General features: G+C 59.8%; 7 protein-coding genes across 7 annotated transcripts; 3 read left to right on the top strand and 4 right to left on the bottom strand.

Annotated features, from left to right (window-relative positions):
• Positions 1-870: 870 nt before the first annotated feature.
• Positions 871-2,037, bottom strand: BKCO1_480007 (solute carrier family 35 member e3; the record flags this gene model as incomplete). Its single annotated transcript, XM_020276512.1, has 4 exons — positions 871-1,017; positions 1,076-1,182; positions 1,239-1,786; positions 1,841-2,037. 4 exons carry the CDS (start codon positions 2,035-2,037, stop codon positions 871-873), a joined length of 999 nt encoding a protein of 332 aa, XP_020127702.1.
• A 1,758-nt stretch (positions 2,038-3,795) lies between these two features.
• On the top strand, positions 3,796-4,975 carry BKCO1_480008 (pap2 domain protein; the record flags this gene model as incomplete). The annotated part of the gene is made up of 4 exons (XM_020276518.1): positions 3,796-3,882; positions 3,943-3,999; positions 4,071-4,364; positions 4,448-4,975. The coding sequence occupies 4 exons, from the start codon at positions 3,796-3,798 to the stop codon at positions 4,973-4,975; spliced, it is 966 nt and encodes a 321-aa protein (XP_020127696.1).
• Positions 4,976-5,274: 299 nt separating this feature from the next.
• BKCO1_480009 (c6 transcription protein) lies at positions 5,275-7,886 on the bottom strand (the record flags this gene model as incomplete). The annotated part of the gene is made up of 2 exons (XM_020276519.1): positions 5,275-7,662; positions 7,794-7,886. 2 exons carry the CDS (start codon positions 7,884-7,886, stop codon positions 5,275-5,277), a joined length of 2,481 nt encoding a protein of 826 aa, XP_020127697.1.
• A 2,852-nt stretch (positions 7,887-10,738) lies between these two features.
• BKCO1_4800010 (ccr4-not core complex subunit not4 protein) lies at positions 10,739-13,684 on the bottom strand (the record flags this gene model as incomplete). The annotated part of the gene is made up of 1 exon (XM_020276447.1): positions 10,739-13,684. The coding sequence occupies one exon, from the start codon at positions 13,682-13,684 to the stop codon at positions 10,739-10,741; it is 2,946 nt and encodes a 981-aa protein (XP_020127668.1).
• A 630-nt stretch (positions 13,685-14,314) lies between these two features.
• Positions 14,315-16,899, bottom strand: BKCO1_4800011 (rna recognition domain-containing protein; the record flags this gene model as incomplete). Its single annotated transcript, XM_020276448.1, has 4 exons — positions 14,315-16,124; positions 16,176-16,550; positions 16,601-16,704; positions 16,783-16,899. The coding sequence occupies 4 exons, from the start codon at positions 16,897-16,899 to the stop codon at positions 14,315-14,317; spliced, it is 2,406 nt and encodes an 801-aa protein (XP_020127669.1).
• A 433-nt stretch (positions 16,900-17,332) lies between these two features.
• Positions 17,333-18,406, top strand: BKCO1_4800012 (nadh-ubiquinone oxidoreductase; the record flags this gene model as incomplete). The annotated part of the gene is made up of 5 exons (XM_020276449.1): positions 17,333-17,476; positions 17,531-17,664; positions 17,714-18,188; positions 18,242-18,298; positions 18,353-18,406. 5 exons carry the CDS (start codon positions 17,333-17,335, stop codon positions 18,404-18,406), a joined length of 864 nt encoding a protein of 287 aa, XP_020127670.1.
• An 821-nt stretch (positions 18,407-19,227) lies between these two features.
• BKCO1_4800013 (uncharacterized protein) lies at positions 19,228-20,047 on the top strand (the record flags this gene model as incomplete). The annotated part of the gene is made up of 2 exons (XM_020276450.1): positions 19,228-19,301; positions 19,450-20,047. 2 exons carry the CDS (start codon positions 19,228-19,230, stop codon positions 20,045-20,047), a joined length of 672 nt encoding a protein of 223 aa, XP_020127671.1.
• Between the last annotated feature and the right edge of the window lie 629 nt (positions 20,048-20,676).

Consider the following 20,676-nt stretch of genomic DNA (forward strand, 5'->3'; position numbering starts at 1 on the left):
GCTGAGGCGGTGGGCGCAGATGGTGGGACGACTTCTTGGTGAGTTCGTGTTTTTTCGGCAGCTCCCGCGGCGGTGGTGATGAGGTGGTGTTCGGATCGACAGAGAGCCAAGCTGGGGGAAGCCAGCATTGCCGGGGAGCTTGGACCCCTTGTTGAACGTGGATTCGCTTTCACTTTTTCTTGCGAGCGCCCGAACTTCAGCCAGCCTTGCCTTCCATGCCCGACTCATCTCCGGCTATTCCCGGGCTCGTAATTTGCGTATCGAGGCGCTTGGATGCTAATATCATTGCACTGGGCAACGGACCTCGGCCTGAAGGGTGGCAGTGGCGACTGTGCTGTTTGTTTTGATGTATCGAGACTGCATGCAAGCCATCTCAGGAGCAAGCATTGCGCGATGCGAAGCGTTGGAAAAGGACATGTTCTTTTGCATCCAACCCGTGTATTTGCGGGTTTATTAGGTATCTATTAAGTATGTACAGCGTAGATAGGTACGCGGGCACGCGCCGGTGCTCTCCTCTGTATGATTCCATAATGCCACATTCTGTGGCCGCAGATCATTCCGACCGTCATCGCTTTCATAGCCGATGTTGATGTCCCCTACGCCTGAAAATGCATTTCCCGAAGATAAGCAAAACGGTAACATCCTCGACAGCCCTCAAAAGCCGTGGGAGTTGATGTCCAAAAATCCTGGTCGTATACAAAACGGTGTGCCGGGCCTGAGTCCCAGGAGACGACGCCTCCGGATTTCGTGTCGAACGAATCGGGATCGTCGTGGCCACCCATCTCCTCTGTAAAGGATGGCCGTACTGTGTGTCGAGTGCTTCACTGCCTCGGCATCGCAAGTCCGTGGCAGCAATATGTGCGAGATTCTTTATTTCCGCTTCAGGTGCGAGTAGAGCCAGCCTCCACCAATAGCGAGAGAGACACCAAGTGCCTCGTGCGACGTCGGCGCCCTGCCTTCGAGATACCAGCCGCCGGAAAGGATAAGAATGGTCTTGAGGTTTCCAACCACATTAAACTACATCACACAGTCAGAAAATCCGAGTCGCGCAACCTGAGTACCGCGAGGAACTTACAGTCAGAGCAGAAGTGCGGCTGATGATGAGGAACTGAGACAGATTCAAGACGCTAGCAGTGATCCCGGAGGCGAGCAACGACCAATAGACCTCCGAGGGTATAGTGCCTATGGAAAACGTCATTAGCACAAAGTCGTGTCAATTCGAGTAGGGGATATCATACTGAAATTAGGGACCTTATCCAAAACGGGGACGCAAAACACCAAAAGGAAGGCGGAGATAGGCGCCTGGTTCATGAGTAGTTGTTGGGCGGAAACGTCCAGTTCTTCAATCTTCTTTCCAATCCAGATCTGGTAAAATGCCGTAACCGTCACGGCGGCTCCGGAAACGATGGCGCCGAAAGGGTTGCTCTGAGCAGAGTTGGAGTTGGTGAGGCTGACACCAGCGCAGATGCAGCCGATCGCTAGCGCTTTGAAGACGGAGATGGGGGTGCGGAACATGACAAAGGTGATGAGGACGACAACAGGGGTGGTCATGACCTTGGCGAGCTGGTAGAATCCAATCGAGTTGTACGTCAGGGACAGGTTCCCCAGAATCACGTACGAGGTGAACATGACGCAAATGGGCAGGACGTCGCGAAGCGGTAACCGGATGGGCTTGAAGGCTCGGAACGGCGCACGCGTAGAGAGCCAGAGAACGATGGCGGTGCAAGCAAAGTGCCAGATGGTGAAGATGACCTGGGCATCATGCATCTGCGGGTCGGAGAAGATTCTGCGGCAGGGTCAGTATTCGAAATAAGCCAGTTGCTAAGGGCTCAAGGCTGACCGCTTGCTCAAGAAGACCATGGCGACGGTTGCGCAGGTGTTGAGGAGGATGCACAAGCCCGTCGCGAACTGGTCCTTGGTGGACGGAGGCGAGACGGCGCGGTCGGGTCTCCATTGCGGGAGCCTCTTTTCCTCCTCGATGGGGGTAACGGCAGGGCTAGCATCATCGGTCAAGGGCACCTTTTCTTCGTCTTCCATGGTTGTCAGAGAGACGGCGGGCACGGGAGCACGGGGAAGACGGACCCATTGCAATTTCGGGCTTGGCAATGCGAAAAAATTCAACCAATGGGGGGAGAGTAGGGCGAGACATGTGCTCAGGCGGTGCGTGGGCGTGTGGAAGCGTGCAAGAGGGAGCGGAGCGGGTGGGCTCGGCGGGTGGCGCCCGTCGGAGTGCGGGCGTGCGGGCTTCTGTTCGAGTGGTTCAAAGGCAGGCTGGCATAGCTGAAATGAAGAGCGTGGCTGCGAGGCGCATGGAAGCCGCAAGTGCAGCTGGGCGGCGTCTTAAAGGGCCGGCGGATTCGCGATGGAGTGGCTGCAAAGCCGCGCTTGGCCCCCTTATAGCCCGGGGCTTGGCTCTGATGGGCTGCTCAGCGACGGCGGCTTTCTGGAGGCTCATCATCATGCACGGCCTGGGGCCTGGGGCCTGGCGACGGGGGCCGCACGACCGCGCTGCCGCTGCCGCTGCACGGGCGACGGGCGACGGGCGCGAAAAGCGGGCTTGGGTCGCGAGTTTTTGCTGAAGACTGCGCGCAGGACACGGCGACGGAGACTCGAAACACTGGCGGTGAGTGTGGCGCGCTGGGGCGGAGCGGCTGGGGGCGCTCTTCTGCGACGCTCACACGCTCACACGCTCCGCGCCCGAGCTCCGGTTGGAACAGCGCCCGCGCCCGTCACGGGTCGCACACGCTGCTGACAGGCCGAACCACACGAACCACAGCAGCTGCAGGGCGGCAGGGCGGCACCTCCAGGGCACGAGGGCCCCACCGGAACATTGTTGACGCGGGGTCGCGGGTCGCGCACCTGGCAGCGAAAAGGAGGCCGCTCCAATAGTCTCCACCGCGCGCCAGAGGGCTGTCTGTTGTTGAGCCGGTGCCTGGCTGCCACGGCCGGGTCACGAGGCGCCGTTAGCGGTCAGCCACTGCCGACATTGCGGTCGCTAAGCTCTCGGATCGCAAGGCCTTCCCCCTCGGGCATGCGGGGGAGCAGTGATCCGCTGGAATATGACGTCCCGCGCTCTTCCCAAGCTACCTCGAGTCTCAGCTCGCGCTCGGCGCCGAGCGGCGAGTATTGGCTCGACGCGAGGCGCTGGTGCCGTGCTGTCCGCCGCCCTGGCCCTGAGGCGTGTGCATGCGAGGCTATACGGGGCGCGCTGCAGTGCCAGAAAAATGGTCCCGTCCCACTTTCGCCGTTTGATTTCCCTGCGGCACCGCCTGCGTGTTTGGGCGTGTTTGGACGAACAAGTGCCGGCCTGGGAAATCGCGTCGGCTTTCCCGCACCGAGCAGGCATGGCGCGCGTGGGCACGATCTGCCGTGCACGGAATAACGGCGCAAGGGATGGTGGACCCTGTGGGTGCGCAAGACACACCCGCCGCGCGAATGCGTCTAGTCGGGCCGCCGCCGCTGGGAATAACAGAGTTGGAGCGTGATGATAAGGGAGCAGCCAGGCCGAGAGATGATGATGGGAGCTCCAAACCCCAAAGTGTCAGAGGCCCTGAAGATGCTCATGCTGCCGCTGCCAGGGCCTGCGAGATTTTATCACACAATCGCCTACAGATTATGATGTTCGCGCGTGCCCAGCATCCCTACGCTCATCGGCATAGGGCTGAATCAGATGGAATTAGGTCAGCCCCGTATCGATAACGAAGCTCCGGCCACGGTGACACCTCCTTGACACGCCAACCAAGCTTCTCCACCAGCCTTCCTCATGCACTTTCTCTGGACCTTCCTGAACTAACAATGCCGGGCGGTAGCGCCCAACAATCCCGCCGCGCAGCTGGCCTGCAGAACACCGGCCCCGGCTCCGCTGTCTCGAGGTTCTGGCAGGTATGGCTCGGCCCTGCCGCAACACCACCGCGCATTGAGAGCTGACCTGCCGCCGTGTAGAGATCGTATGCCTCGGAGTACCTCGGGCTTGCCATCCTCATTGCTTTGTACATGCTCGTGAGTGTGCCTCGGCGAGTTGCAGACCGCCTGCCGCCCGTTTGTAAGGCAACGTCTGACAGCCGGTCCAGATCCAGTTCTTTGTGGAGCCTTTCCATCGCATGTTCTCCCTTGACAACCTCGCCATCCAATTTCCCCATGCCGAAGTCGAGCGCGTCTCCGTTTCCTGGCTCTTCGCCTATGCAGGAGGCGTCCCCCTCGCCGTCCTGATCGTCTGGGCCCTCCTATTCAGACCCGGCTCACATAAGGTGCATGTCACCATACTTGGCTTCTTCATATCCCTGATCCTGACCTCCTTCATCACGGATGTGGTCAAGAACGCCGTGGGCCGGCCTCGGCCTGATCTGATCGCGCGCTGCAAGCCTGTAAGCCCATCCGCACCCGCCCACGCTCCACCGCATCTCCGCATGCTCCTGGACCTACAGCTGACCCCAAGCCGTCACCCCAGGAGAAAGGCACTCCCGCACACCAACTCGTCACATTCGAGATCTGCACCGAGCAAGACCATCACACTCTGCACGACGGATGGCGTTCATTCCCCTCGGGCCACTCCAGCTTCGCCTTCTCCGGCCTCGGCTACCTTGCACTGTTCTTTGCTGGCCAGTGCCACGTCTTTCGGCCGCGTACCGATCTCAGTCGCGTCCTGCTGGCCCTCGCCCCGCTGCTCGCCGCCGTCATGATCGCCATATCCCGCTGTGAGGATTACAGGCACGATGTGTATGACGTGACGGTCGGGAGCTTGCTGGGAATGGGCGTCGGCTGGTTCACGTACAGGCGGTACTACCCGGCCCTACGGAGCAAGAGGTGTGACACGCCGTACCCGAGCAAAGCAGAGCTGGCGGATATCAGGGGCTTCTCCAAGGCCAAGAATGACGAGGAGGCGCGCATCCAAAGCGCGGCCGAGTTCGAGCTAGAAGACATGAGTAGCGATGACGGTGGTGAGCGGTTGCCGTTGCACAATAGTCGGGCACCGTGAGTGCCGTAAAGAAGGAGTTGTGTTTTTCCAAAAGGCGTTTTATACCTACAGCATTCCGTCTGAAGCTGGCGCGTGGAAGCGTTGGAAGCTGGATGTCTTGGTTGATAGCAGGTATGCAGAAGCCACCAACAAGTCAACATGTACTCCGCATTCAGCGCGTGGGTTCAAAGTCGAGGAGCGCTTGTGAAGTTGAGTTTCTTCAAGTGGACTTTCAGGTGCATATGGGAACATTACATCACTCACTGGTCCAAACACACGTTAAACTTACTACCCGAAGGTTCATACGTGGCTCCAGTAGCTCAGATAACTACGCAATCCACCGCCCTCACCCCGCCACTTTTCCCATCCGTCACAACCTGCTCCAACGGCCACCTCAGCCACCTCAGCCAGTCCATCTCACTCTCCTTCTCCATGTCACCACCACCATGCATTGCCCTGTCTCCCTCCGACGCCGACCCTTGCACCGAAACCGCCATCTCTACCCTCCTAACCAACCTTCTTCCCCACCCACCAATCCACCAACACCGCCGCCGCTGGGTATTCTGCCGTCCCGACACCCCTACTCCTGAACCATCACCGCCGCCGCCACCATCATCCACCCAATGGATCAGCACGCCCCAAAAGGCCAACACGATCAAAAAGGCCGGCGCCCCCTGCGCGGCCCGCTCCAAGAACCGATCATCCACGCTGGCAGCACCGCCGCCATTGCCGCCGCCATTACCAGTAGAGCTGTTGCACACCCACCCCAGCACCGCGCGCATCCCCGCCGTCATGTCGTCGTCGCCCTCATCGGCGTCCCCACCGCCCCCGTCACGCTCCCACCTCCTCCTATCCCTCCCCTTCTCGCTCTCATCAAAAACAGCATACGCCTCCATCAACCCGTCAATAGCCGCGACCAACGACGACAAGTTCGCCTCGTCCGCCGCCGCCGCCGCCGCCTCCTCATCTTCCTCTTCTTCCGCTCTTCCTCCTCCTCCTCCTCCTCCTCCTCCTCCTCCCTCCTGCCCCTCCATCGTCTCGTAGTCATCGTTGTCGTCGTCATCGTCGTAATCGTCGCCGTCGTTTGCCGAGCGTCGGTGGTGACGGTGCGGCCGCATGTGACGATGGCGCCGGCGATAGCGCTGCTCGTACAGCGCGACGAACCACGCCCGCAGCGCGGCGAGCTGGTCGATGCCTGCCGTCACGGCGGCGTGCAGCTCGCCGGCGCCGGTTCTTCTTCTGCCCGATCCACCGTCATCCATGACACCGACACCGCCGCCGCCGCTTCTGCTCCTGCTCCTGCTCCTTCTCGCGCTCGTGCTCCACCCGTGGCACGGGTCGTACCACAGCGAGGAGGAGGAATAATCACCACCACCGCCACTACCACCACCACCAGGCTCCTCCTCCCCCTCCTCCCCTTCAGGCTTCCCCCTCCCCCGCCCCAGCGTCGTCGCTCTTCCACCGCCGCCACCGCCGTACCGGGGCTGCGAGATGCGCAGCGGCATGCCCACGGCGTTGGCCATCAGGAGCGCGGTGTTGTTGTTGCTGTTGCTGTTGCTGTTGCTTCCTCTTCCTTCTCTTCTTCTTCCCCCCGCTAGTGATCCAGGTTCTACCCCTCCGCCACCACCGCCTTCAGGTCGTCCGGGTTGCGGCACCCCCGCTGCTGCTGCTGCTGCACGATCCGCTGCTTGCTTTATGCCGCGCGAGAGGAGCAGCCAGGGGGCGATGGTGCCGGTGGTGGTGGCACTGCCGCTGTTGTTGTCACTGTTGCTGATGTTGACGATGAGGAGGTCGTTTTTGTTGTTGTTGGCGTCTGTGTCTCGTATTTCGTCGTGGTGGTGTTGCTGTTGTTGTGGTGATGCGGTCGCGGCAGCAGCGGCGAAGGACGCGAGCGTCGTGATGACGGCGCAGATGTAGAGGGGCGGGAAGATGTGGGGGTTGAGGGACGGATGCGGCCACGACGTCAACGAAGGGGGGGAAGCATGGATTCCGGCGGAAGGGAAAGAGGAAGATTCAGTGGTTGCCGTCGTCGTGCAGGACGGGAGGAGGGCGTGGGCGGTGCGGAGCGCGAGGCGTTGTTGGGACAGGGCGCGGGCGGTGTGGTCGGCGGCTTGGAGACGGCGTTCTTCCGAGGCGGTGGGGCTGTCGTTGCGGTCCGTGGTTGTTGGTGGTGGTGAGGAAGAGAGGATGGTGTGGGCGACGTGGACGCCGGAGAGGGCGAGGAGGGCGCGCATGACGAAGGGGTAGGAGAAGGCGAGGTGCGGGACCTCGATGCGCCACCAGGTTTGCAGCTCGACGGTTGCGCCGAGCGTGTAGGCGGTTGTGACGGTGAAGTGGTGGAGTAGCTCGAGGTCCGTCATGTTGAGCTCGAGGTCGGGCTCGAGTGGGATGCTGCTGGTGGCGACGGCGAGCTGGTCGATGGGGTCGCTTGGGGCGCCGAAGAGTCGTCGCCATGCGCTGTTGTGGCTGTTGTTGTCGTCGTCGATGTTGTTGTTGTATCTCTCGTCGGCGGCCAGGCTGGTGGTCGGTGGTGGCGCGGTAGGCGGGTCCAGGTTCAACAGGGTGGAATCGATGCCGGAGAAGGTAGGTGCGGGGGTGGTGGTGGTGCTCGAGGAGACTGAGCTTGCGGGGAGGGATTCCCTGGCGGAGAAGTCGCAGATGACGGCGTGCTTGGTGCATTGCCCGCATTGGGGCTGCACTTCATCGCACTGAGGCTCGTCAGAAGATAGTTGTGATGCCAGGCGACCATCTCGAGGAGGACTGATGAACAACACCACGGGCTGCCGGCACTCGCAAGCGGGAGGTGGGGGAGAGGCCGTAGGACAAACAAGCAACCCACTTTGATCTTTCGCGCTTTACAATTACGGCATCCGTTCCTCGATTTCCGATGAGGGCGGCGGGCGCGGTAGGAATCTTCCAGAGCGTCTGGCATTGCAGCAGCGCCGAGCCCCAAGCTGGAGCAGTCCAGTGACGAAGTTGAGATCAATCGGTGTAGAGGTGACGGCGAGGGAGGGGAAGAGCGCGTGCGTCTATGAAGTACGACAAGGACGAAACAACGTCTCAGACCGCATTCTGGAGTGATCCACAGGCCGTGGGCTTAACCTTCCCGGACACCCCCTACGAGTAGATGCGATCAACCCGAATACGAGCGGGTCGTGCTCCGAGCAAGACGAACAGCGTTGCCCCAGCTAAAAAAAAATAACGGTTAGGCGCTACATCCATGTTCAGACGTAGCAAACCGGTCATGTTTAGTGAACATTCCAACGACCAATACGGACACGGTGTGCGGCTCAGTGGCGGCCGTCCTGATAGCTCGCCGTCGTGCGGGCTAGTCACACGTCTGCACTGACAAGTATGGCCATCCAGGGGTCTAGGGCTTGAGCTTGAGCTCTGGAATGGCAGGATGCGGCGGTAACGGGTGTGGCTGGATGCTGGAGAGAAGTCATGGAGAGAAGGGCCGGAGGGCCGGCCAGTGTAGTGACTTCGCCGGCGACATGCCGGCATCTCCGGCAGCAGGCAACCTTCAACCTTGTCATGCTGCCTGATTCTCCCGAGTGGACGGCGGCAACTGCTCCCAAAAGGGGTGCACGAGTACTCGCAAGAAGCTGCCGACGTCCCGGACAAGCTGCATGATGGCCAGCCACGGCCGTCTTCAAGTGACTTGTTAAGCGGCGGGGGTCAGCTGGCCAATCGTGTCTGTCGCAAAGGCAGTGTTGACTAACGTCGAGGGCACGCATAACACTCTGCTACGAAGCGTGTCCACCTTTAACAATAAACAAGCTCAAGTATAGCTTTGTGTGGGGTTCGTCAGCGAACCGAAACCCCACTCCATGATCGATCTTGCCTGTTGTCGAAAGAGTCACTTGATGTGCTTCGGCAAGTCGCTTGAACACGCCCTAGTTGAGACTCAGCCTAGCCACCGCACTAATGCCTCCCGTTCGCCAAACCCAGCAAATCAGCTTCTGCCGCTGCCCAGGCAGATCTGAGATTAACATGCACACTGTCCCAAACCTCGGCGCTGCCTGCCCGTGCTGCAGCAATCACCCAAAGCCAGTCGTGACGACACCACAGGCAATTGGTGAGCGAGAACCCGGCATCAACGCGCCTCAGGCATCCTTTCTCTCGCCCGCCCGCCCGCCTTGCTGTGCTGTGATGCCAGCACTTCGTCCCGAATCCACACAGGAAGGACCAAGCCACCGCAATCCCGAACTCACGCCACGCCGGCATCTCGATCCGCAACGACGTTCGAAGTTCCAAGCCATTGCCATCCCACCGATCCGCCGCTCGCTCGCTCCAGAGTCCAAAAGGTCGAACGTCTGAAGGTGCCGAATTTACCGTCCGCTGCCTCGGCCAGAACCCAAGAAGACCGATCCCAGGAAAAATCGCTCACATGGCGCGCTACGTTTTGAACCACGTGCAGCACATGAAGATCAAAGAGGAAGCACGGGAGATAAGAGATAGAGAGAGAGGGAGGCGAAAAGAAAAAGTTGCCGCCTTGCCCGTCGCAATCCACAGCATCGACGTATCGGAATGGGGAGGGGACACATGGCGCCAGCCGCGTGAACAAAACAAAAAGAAGGCCTAGAGTCTGGTCCTCAGCCACCCAACAAGGGTCCTTCTCAACCAAACTTTTTTTTCCTTCCCCCTCCTCCCCCCACACCCCCGCAACGAACAGGCCCCAAAAGAGGCAGGCTAACGGACGGTGGAGACCAAACAAAAAACAACAGGAGCGGAAACCACGCCACGAGGCTTAATGTCGCTCAGCGTTTGACCGGGATGGGCATGTGGGGAATCCCTTCCTACGTTCGACGGTATGCGAGGCCGTTTTGTGTTTTTTTCGTTTCCCACTTTTATTTCTCGACTCTTTCTTGGTTTGCAAAGCCTTGCCCCTTGCTGGGGGCGGGGCGCCGCCGTTGTTTGCCGCTTGCCCCATGGCGCCGCCCCCCACCTCCCGGCCTCGGGACATTGTTCGAATAAGCAAACGGGGGCAAAGACGGGAAAACTGAACACGATGATCAGAACTTCGAGCCCTACACACATACCAGTCGCCATGCTGCACGCGATGAGTTTTTTTTTCCCACATTGCGCGCGACTCTCCTTCGCATCATCCTGCAGCATACTCCCTCGGCCTGCAAGCGCACGGGTTCGGTTGGTTCAAACGGTCGCGGTTGGTGGAGCGGCCGGAACGGGCCTGGATGCTCACAGAACTAGGTCCAGGCCGCATGGATGTGGGGAGATGGCGTTTTCCAACACGTGGGAGGATGGGGGATGCAGGGAGGGGCCGAGGGGCGCGTGCAGGGCTGCATTCAAATGGAGCACATTCTAGATCGACTTCATACGTCCGACGTTGGAAGTCGTCTCTTGTCTATTCGGCTAATAAGAGGAAGAGAGAAAGAGAGAGAGAACTAATTCTCTTCTGCTCTGGTGCTGTGGTAGTATCTTACATGTTTGGTTAGTGTTGATAGTAGTAATACAATATGCAATGGTCGCTTGCTCGTACTCTCCCCTTCGTGGGAGTCCGGACTCTCGTCGCACGTATGTGACGAATGACTCAAGCGAGCGACTCGAGCAAGCAAACCCCTTCGCCCACCACCTCAGACTAATACCCCTTCCGTGTCCCTTATAATACACCCAACCACCCAATATCTTACAAGCGAACGAGCAATGACCTCCGCCACTCCCTCCCTTCCCACACACACACACACACACTCTCTCTCTCTCTCTCTCTCTTTTTCCGCTCTCCCCCACGCACCACCACGTCCATCCCCCGTCCCCCCACCCGCCTCAGTGCCCCCCCGCCGCCGCCGCCGCTGCATTAGCAGCAGCCCCCACAACCTTCCTATTCCGCTTAATCGCGGCGTTCAACTTCTTCGTAAACTCGTTCGCGCGCTGCTTCTCGACGTTGAGCTCGCGCTCAATCTCCTGCAACGCCAGCACCGGGCCCCCGCTCTTCGGCACCGCCACCCCGGGGACAGGAACGACGCCACCACCACCAACACCACCGACACCACCGCCTTGAAACACCAGCCCGTTCCTCCCCAGCAAATCGATGCCCAGCACCGGCGCCGCCGCGTCCGACAGCGCGATGCCGTTGACGTGGATGTAGTGGCTCTCGAACGGGGCCGCGAGCAGACTGCTGCCGCTGCCGGCGCCACCGCCAGTACTACTACTACCACCACCGACGTCGTTGACATTGCTATTGCTGTTCCCGCGACCGGCGCCGACGACGCCGTGATGCTGCGGTGGTGGGAAGTTGATGTTGATGTTGCCGCCGGCGCCGCCGACGGCGATGCTGGTGGATGCCGTGGAGCTGGTGGATGCGCTGAGGTTTGCGGCGGCGGCGGCGTTGTTGTTGTTGTTGTTGTTGTTGTTGTTGCTGCCGCGGTGTAGGAGCTGCTCTGCGGTGTCGACGGCGGCGGGCGGCGGTAGCGGGTCGTCTGCGAGCACGGGCAGGGTCGGGCTGGAGGGCATGATGAACTCGTCGTTGTAGTTTGCGGCTTCGTCGAAGAGCTTTGCCGCGGCCGCAGCGGCAGCGGCAGCGGCGGCGGCGGTCGGGGGGGAGGTGGAGGAGGAGGATGAGGAGGAGGAAGAAGAGGAGTTGGTGGTGTTGTTGTGGTGGTGGTGCACGGCGGCGGCGGCTTGCTGGGCGGCCTTTTGCAGCGCGGCCTGCGTCTGGCGGAGCGTGTTGCTCTTGTCGACGACGGCGCGGACGTTGAGGTTGCGCACGATGCGCTCGAGGTCGAAGACGGGCTCCCGCGTCGACGTCCACCGGTAATGCGCGTTGCCGCCCCCGCTGCTGCCACCACCGCTGCCCGACCCCCTCCTGACCGTCTCCTCCAGCTCCAGATACCGATCCTCCTCCTCGCGCGTCAGCCCCCGCAGGATCGTCCCTTCCGGCGTCACCAGCACCCGCGACGACACGCGGCCGTCCTCGCCGCCCAGGCGGTGGTGCTCCCCCCGCTCGAGCACGCCCCTGATCGCCTCGTCCGAGAGCGCGTACTGCCGGTCGCGGTTGGGCACGTCCTGGAGCGTCATCTGCCGCTCGTTGGGCCCCCCTTGCGGGAAGGACTTGAACATGTTTTCGAGCTTCTCGTGCGTGACGGCGCCTTCGGCTTGGAGCTTCGCGATGATGGAGGCCGACGTGATGGCTGGAGAGGCGGGGGCGGCGCCGGGAGGGGCCGGCTGCTGCTGTTGCTGCTGCTGCGGTTTGCTGCTGCTGCTGTTGGGGGAGGAGTGCTGCTCTGCTGCTGCTGCTACGGTTGCTGTTGCGGGGGTGGGGATAGGGGCGGCCGGAGCGGGAGCGGAGACGGGAACGGAGACGGGAATTGCGGCGGGAGGAGCCTCCTCGATGACGGCTTCCACGGGCTTTTCCTTCTCCTTCTCGGCGGCGATGACGGTGATGCTCTCGGCTTCGTTATTTTCAGACACCGGTGCCTTCTCCACTGAACCCGGCGTGCCCGTGCGGCTCTCAGCAGGCGTGGAAACCGTAGTCTTAGGCGTCTTGATCGGCTTGGCCTTCTTCTCTTTCTTCTTGCGCGTCTGGATGCCCTCGATCACCGGCTCTTCGCTAGGGGCGCGAGACTCCTTCAGCCCCAACTCGACTTCTGTCATCTGACGAGCGCGCTCTTGCCTTTCCTTCTTGGCCTGGCTCTTCGTCTTGGTCCGCTGGGGTGCCGAGCCGATCCTGCTGGCAGGTGGGGGAGAGTTGGTACGTGACATGGACGTCGAAGTCATCGAGGCGTTGTCGGAAACGAACTCGCTCTGCGGTGTGCCCGGCGGGTTGATCGAGGCGACGCTGGGCTGCCTCGAGCGGATGCTGGCTACACCGGGAGGCATCGCGGCGGTCACGGGGGCAGAAGACGACGTATTGAATACCGGCGGCGTTTCCGCCTTAGGCGTGTTTGTGATGCGCATGATTTGAGGCCCCGTTCGCTTCAGGGGCGATCCCGTAGTGGTGGCGCCAGTGGGTGTTCCTGGGCGTGACGTCGACTCGGCAGTAATTGACATGGCACGAGGATTCTTTGCCGCAGGGTCGGTAGAAGCAGAAACGACGCTATCAGATCCCAGTGACTCCTTCTTGGGAATCTGCAAAGGCCCGGGATGCTGTCGCTTGGTGCTGGACATTGCTGACTTCATTTCTTGCTTAGCAACCGAAGATGTTTGCTTTGCCTTCAGAGGGGAAGGCGGCACGCTACTAGATTTTGGCTCTGACGCAACGACTTGAGCAATGGTTTTGACAGGAGACGGCTGGTTCTCTTCCGCAGGCCTCGACGGGGTGACGGGCGCGTTATCGGCATCAGGGCCCCTAGTCTTGCTCTTGGTCTTGTCACCAACCTTGGGGGTTTCAATTTTTGCCGCTAGGTCCGCTCTGGCCATGGTCGGAGTGGCAACCGCTGCTTGGGCTTTACCTGGGATAGACTTGGTGATGGTTGGCGTCTTGGAGGCTTCAGCGCTGACTTCGGTTGCCTTACTACGTTCACTCTCCTTCGTGTTCTTTCTCGCCGGCGTGCCGGAGCGGGACGTCGGCAAAGGAAGGTCAGGCACCGCCGGTGTGATTGCCTGCGGCGTCGCTGCATGCGGAGTTGAAATACCCGGAGGGGGACGTATGGGCGCACTGGACGGAGTTCCCACCCTGCTGATGGGAGCAGAAAGGCCCGGGGGCACGGTTGGCGTGGAACGGCGGGGCTGGTCTAGGAGATAGGCAAGGTCTGCCAGAGGCATTGGCTGCATCTCCGGCTCACCGACAAGAGCATCGACGCTCCTTGAAAGAGGATCCTGTTCACCTACTGCTTCTGTAATCAGCACACATGAATGATCGGCTGGTTGATGACGTGAGTGATCGACGAAGCAAATGGATGCGGCAGCGAAAATTGCTCGAATACTAGAGGCATGGAACGCAAACGCAACAACACATGAACCAACGTCTTCTCAACGTCTTCGTCACAGCCAAGAGGAACAATTAAGAGAAGTAGCCATCAAGCGTCTGATCGATTTGTGAGTGAAATGCCATCTCCGAGGTGGCTGGAAGGGAATTTACGTACATACGATGGCCATGACGAAGACGAAGAGAAGGACTTGCTGTCGGACCTAAGAAGGTAGCGACGCATCGCCCGTAAGCTCAATGAGGCAGAATGAAAATCGGATGCCATGAAGCCCAACCATAAAAAGCCTGCCGACCGCTCATTGCCAGCTTAGACATGAGATCCCGATTCCGCCGCAAAACTCCAGAGGCTACCCGTTGGCCAGCCGGCCGGGTACGAGCCAATGCATCGCTTGCCCACCAGAAAAACGCCTTGCAGCCGACACGATAACGAAGAAAGAAAAGCAAAACAACAACGAAGGGGGAATGCCGCCGGGAAATCACCACCTGCTGAAGCCACCGTTGTACACGGATGAGAACCCACCTTGACCCTGGCCAGCGTACAGTCCCTGGCCGACCATGGCTCCGCCCTGATGCAACCTCGCCTGCAAAATACTCGGGTCCGCAACATCAACTACACCACCTCCGGAGGAGGAAGTGTTAGCATGTCTGTGCTTCTTCCCCTTCTTCTTCTGCTTCTGGGAACCAGAATCCTGGTATGCGCCAGGCTGAGGTCCATAGGGGAAGTTCAGAAGGCCAGGGGCTGGGCTCGGCGTGGAAGTCGCGGTAGGATTCTGGTGCAAGAAAGAAGGGAACATTAACTCACGCTTGCCAGTATCATGCAGCTGGCTGCCGCCAGCGTTGTTGCCCCGACCCCGGAGGAGCTCTCTCATCGCATCTTCCTGAGCATTTCTACCCATGGCGTTGGCGCCGTAGCCCACTCCACTGGTGGCAAAGCCATGACCCTGACCGAACATGCCGCCTCCACTGATGGGAGGGGTGCCAGTCGTCTTCAGGCCGGGCGGCGGGCCCTGCACACTGCTGGAGAAGAACTGTTGGCCAAGGGGCTGATGCTGAGAGAGCTGGCTGAAGTGGCTGTTGGGAGGCATCATGGATGATTGCTGATTCATGAGCTTGGCGTTGGCAACAGGCTTGACGTTTGCAGAAGCCGTGTTGCCGTCGTTGGCGAAAGTGAAGCGAGACGTGTGCCGGGAATGGCCTCCAGCGTTACCCTGCATGCCAGGCTGGACCTGGCCCTGCGCACTCTGGAAGAGATTGCTGTTGGCTTGCGTGTTGACCGACTTGAACTGCTGCAACAGCAGTTGCTGCTGTTGCTGAGTCGTGAGGCCGCCGCGGTTCAGGCCCAGGTTCGCCATCTGTTCGGGAAGACCAAAGTTCTGGTCTAGGCCAAGAGTAGAGCCACCAAGGGATTGTTGTCCGGGTGCCTGGATCGCGTGCTGCTGTGTATGGCTAACGTCTGACCGTTCTTCCGGCTCGCCACCAAGTTGCATGCTGCCTCCTCCGGTGGCCTCCTCTTGTTCCTGCTGCGCCAAAGCAGCTTCCCGAAGCGCCTGCGCATCTGCTTCTAGCCTTTGCCTTTCCTCCGCCTCTTTCTCCTTCACAACTCTCCTCCGCTCGCCGCCATTCATGTCAAAAAGAGGAGGAAAGTTGGAGACAAACTGCAGTTCGTCGTCCATCAACGAAACTGCCGAGAATACAAACGCTAAGTTGTCACCAGAAAGGTTCTTGAGGATTTCGTCCAGCTCAGACTGGGGGAATTTGGGTTCCACTGGAGGCTGTTCGGTAATTTCCTTTGGCGGTTCTGCAGGAGGCGTGGGCTCCTTGGTCTTACCAGCCTTCTTAGACTTGGGTTCTTCGAGCTTAGCAGGTGCGGCGGGGGTCGCGCTGATCTCCTTCGGGCTTTCTGCAGCGACACTCGATGGCTGTGGTGTATGGCGGGGCTGAGGAGCTGGCGGAGGCTTGTTGGCCCAACTTGCGTGCGAAGGTAGTGCAGGGCCATCTTGAGAACCGTTCGAGCCATCGTGACTTTCCTGCCTCCTCATAGGCTGGGAAGCTGCGGCGACAGACTGCGGCGCATGTTGTGGCGGGGGTTGCGGTTGCGGCTGGACGGAGGACGACGAGCGGGTCTGGTTGGGATTCTGAGTCGATATGACGTTCATCGATGAGAGGTCCTGTCGTGTGAAGCTGTCGCTCTCTTCGCCGGGTTCGTGAAGGAACATGCAATTGCGATTATTGCATTGTTCGTTGCGGAGGTAGGCGGAGCAGTACTTGGTCGTTCCATACTGGGCCCTGCAAAGCATGTTAGCAGCCGCAAGCATGGCGCTTCAGACCTGGATCTACCTCAAAACCCTGTCGCCGTTCACAGACCCATCCACAGCAGCGATACAAGCCGCGGCGTCCTCCTTCTTAGCAAAAGTGACGTAGACCCCAACAGACTGCTGTGGATGCGACGTGTCCTTCGCCTTGCTCACAACAATCTTGACGATTTTGCCATATTGTCCGAAGTATTGGTCGCCACGTAACGTCTCGAGAAGCTTATCCTCTCTCGTCGTAGGGTTGAGTCCGGTGACGTAGACGAGGTTTTTCTGGACGACACGCAGGCCGGCTAGGTGTTTACGGCTTAACGAGTCGGCTTCGCGCTTCTGAGCCTCCTTTTGACGTGCAGCAGCCTTTTTCTTAGCCTGCTGAGCAAGGTCGGCTTTGTAGTTGGCCATCCTGCGCCGAATCAGTCACTGTCTCTCAGGCGGAGGTGCGGGTGGACCAACTCTTCCGGACTGATGACCTTCCACTCTATGCTTTTCTCGTCGTATGGCCGGCGGCATGCGGGACAGAGGCCGTTCATGGTGGTCTTGATATTGTTGTAGCAGAACTGGCATATCTGTTGTCACACCAGAGTTGGTAAGTGCGGGCGGCTCAAGAGTAGGGCGTGGGGTGCGCAAATGCGTACCTGGTAGCCGCACGGACAAGGCCTGAAGTTCTTGTCGGAGAGATCGAACTCCTCGACGCAGAGGGGGCAGAGCTCTTCCTCCTCATCGTCGATGAACTGGTCTACCTGTCGGGACATGGTGTGTGCAGTGATGAAGGGCGGTGGTGGCGCTCGCGGAGCGTGTTATGCAGCAGGACGGATGCGCAGATTGAGAGTCGCTATGCCACGGGTTGGGAATTCAGGAGAACACAGGCAACAAACAGACGAACGCCGGCCGTGAGCGGGAGTCAGGAAGGTCGTAATGCGTGGGCGAGGATGGGCGGAAGGAGGTGGTCGTAGAAGCGGCCGGGAACAGACGCCCGGCAAAGCTGTATGCAGCGAACAAACGTCTTGGCACGCTAACCCTGTCAGTCGCGACCGGCGAACTGCGCATCGGCGAATAGAGGCGCCGGAGTTCTCGATGACCTCGACGATTGCATAGCAACACCAACAGGCCCATCCCCCGCCATTGGCCTCGTCCAAGCATCCCACGAGCGTCGTGAGGCCCGCCAGCTCTGTCCTATCGCCCACAATGAGCCTCCGTCTGTCCAACAGCCGCGCGATCGGCGCTGCGCTGCGCTCTGCCGGCTCCTCCGTGCGGCCCATCGCCGCCCGCAGCTTCACCACCACCGTCGTGCGCGCGAAGCCGTCCGATGCCGAGCTCCCAAACATGCGTGTACGATGACACGGTCTCCACTCAAGCTCCAGCGCCCACTGATGTCCGCAACAGAATGCGCAGCGCCCCGACTCCGGTCCCTTGAAGGCGCCAATCGTGAACCCGGCCGATAAGTACACCGAGAAGGGCGAGGCTCTCCACAAGTACGGCCAGTACCTTCTGTCGTGCCTGCCGAAATACATCCAACAGTAAGCGCCATTTCTGTCGATGGTCGGTCCAAGCATTGACGGTCCATAGGTTCTCGGTCTGGAAGGACGAGTTGACCATTTACATCCCGCCCCAGGGTGTGATCCCTGTCTTCAAGTTCCTGAAGTACCACACCGCCGCCGAGTACACCCAGATCAGCGATATCACCGCCGTCGACTTCCCCACCAAGGACCAGCGTTTCGAGGTCGTATACAACATGCTCAGCGTCCGCCACAATTCCCGCATCAGAGTCAAGACCTACGCCGATGAAGCCACCCCCGTTCCCAGCATCTGCAGTCTTTACGATGGTGCCAACTGGTACGAGAGGGAGGTTTACGACCTGTTCGGCGTTTTCTTCGTTGGTCACCCCGATCTGAGGAGGATTATGACCGACTACGGCTTCGATGGACACCCGCTGAGGAAGGACTTCCCTATGACGGGCTACACCGAGATTCGCTACGATGAGGAGAAGAAGAGAATTGTCGTCGAGCCGCTTGAGATGACCCAGGCCTACAGGAACTTCAAGGTAAGATTGGAGGAGAACACAAGCCGGGAACAAGGTGCTGACGAAAGCTGTAGGGAGGTAGCGCTGCCTGGGAGCCGGTCAGTGCTGGTCAAGATAGGCAGCCTGAGAGTGTAAGTTCATCTCTTTTGCTCTGTCTAGAGAGAGAGAGTATTAACATTTCGCAGTTCAAGCTCCCGACGCCCAAGCCGGAACCTCCGAAGGAGGAGGAGAAGAAATAAGACTATCGACATTGTACACTTTGTAAATCTATTTCTTCCAAGTTCAGCAAAGAAAACGCGAGATACCGATACACAAGATGCTAGACGCTTCCTGAGACGAGCCGAGCTCTCGCTGAAATTTGAGTCCATTCAATATCGAGGCACTTTCCGCACACGAAGTGACAATGAGATGCCGATAGGGCGAGGCCGAAACGACAACCATGCATCACCCAGGAGTGTTGATCAGGGCTTGTAGCAACGGGTGGAAGGACGTTTAAGTGTAACTCGGGCAAAGATTCCAACCGGTACAAGTCCAAATCTGAAAAAACGCGACATGTCAGTCTGGCAGCAACGTTCAATCCATGTAGAGAATATTCTCGCGCAACTCAAAGAGGATGCTGGGAACCCTCCAGCCCCGCGCTAAGTGAGCTTTGAATATTGCCTCTTTAGGTACTAATCCCAACCGACGGGAGAAAAGCAGGGATCACGGCAGATAAACATAATGTATCACGGCCGACCTGTTCATGGACGGCAATGTGTTTGGTAAAACTTGCATCGGATAAAACCATCCTAGCTATAGTCGGTCTTTGTGCCGTGCTGGAGTCTCGTTCCCGCCATTGCACAGCAAAAGACTATGTCGTGGTGCAGTTGCCAAGTCTGCCCCGCACGTCACCTTGACTTGACCCGCAGCAACCTGAGAGGGCTATAAAGCATCATCCACCATCATCATGCATCAGGATTCCGAGAGACATCCCCAACCAAGCAAAGAGAACTGTACGGCACAAGACTCCTGTTCACGCCATCACTCACCTTCCGCCACCGTCTCAGCGCTCGTATCTGCAATGCCTGCCGACTCCTTCACCATCACCGCGCCGCCCGGCACCGACATCTGGCGCAAACCGCCAAGCACCAACAGGTATGTACTATCCACCTCCCCCCCTTGCCTCACCTTACTCCAATAGCACAAGCATCCCACGTGCTACACACATCCCACGTGCCCCGCGCAGCCGCACCACCACCACCACCACCACAAACTAACAACGCAATCACCGCAAAACTCACAGCTTCAACGCACCCACGCACCCTCTCCTCCCCTCCGGCCCCATCCCCCTCCACACCTTCCACCGCGCCCGCCTCACCTTCTCCGCCCCATGGACAACGCGCTACGACCAAGCCGGCCTCCTGCTCCACCTAACCAAAAAACCCACCACTCCCACCACCACCAGTACTCCTCCCTCTCCCAACGCGCAGCAGCACCACCCCACCGACCGCTGGCTCAAAACCGGCATCGAGTTCTACCACCACCGCCCGTACCTCAGCACCGTCGCCACGCAGACCTTTTCCGACTGGAGCATCGCGCCGCCGGCGGCGAGCACGCCCGCCAACGCGACGGGCCCGGTGACGGTGGAGGCGCGGCGCGAGACGGACGAGCTGGGGACGAGCTTGTGGGTGTATCAGTTGGTGTTGGGGGCGGATGGGGAGGTGCTGGAGAGGTGGCCGGTGAGGGAGTGCGGGTGGTGGTTTGCGGAGGAGGAAGGGCGGGAGTGGGTGGTAGATGTTCGGGCGATGGCGGCGCGGCCGGCGGAGGGGGAGGCCGTGGTTGGGGTGGAGGGCTTGGTGGTGGGGTTTGAGGGGGTGGAGGTGGAGGGGAGGGAGGGGTGATGGGATGGGGGTGGGCGTTGGTTGGTTGGTTGGTTGGTTGGGTGGGTGGTTGGGTGGAGGGGGAGAGAGAGAGAAGGAGCTAGTAGTCCCGGGATGTGGAGACGAGGGGCTTGTGATGCCATTGTGCGCGGAGGTGGGACGGCTGGCGAGCGTGGACTCGGATATGAGCAGTGTGTTGCGTGTTGCGTCCACAGAACAGGAAAAATGCCTCAGACATGGGCCTTGTCTGCCGTTCTGTCCACCGTTCTGCCCGTGCATGCCGTGCCCGCATGGTGGGAGACAGGACGTGCGAGCCCGGATTGATCAGCGCTTTGGGGGGCAGAACGGTAGGGCTGAAGACGTCAGTTCTCTCAAGACCGTCGGCCATGTGGAACAATTTGACGACATGGCAGAAGTGGTGAGCGGCTCGAGGAGTCTAGAGCCTGCAAGGGATGCAGAGGGCGAAGGATCTGCGCGAATGGCAATCATGGCCGGCGGCCAAAGTCAAGAATCCGCGACAGAGGCAGATGGGACGAGCAGCGGCGAGTTTCCGGTGACAGCAAGCATGCCAAGCATCAGAAAAGTAGGTGTGACGGTGCGGTGTTGTCCTTGCATGGGCCAAGGATCGGAAGCTGCAATACCACGCTGGA

Source organism: Diplodia corticola, assembly GCF_001883845.1.
Source record: "Diplodia corticola strain CBS 112549 chromosome Unknown scaffold48, whole genome shotgun sequence".
NCBI lineage: Eukaryota > Fungi > Ascomycota > Dothideomycetes > Botryosphaeriales > Botryosphaeriaceae > Diplodia > Diplodia corticola.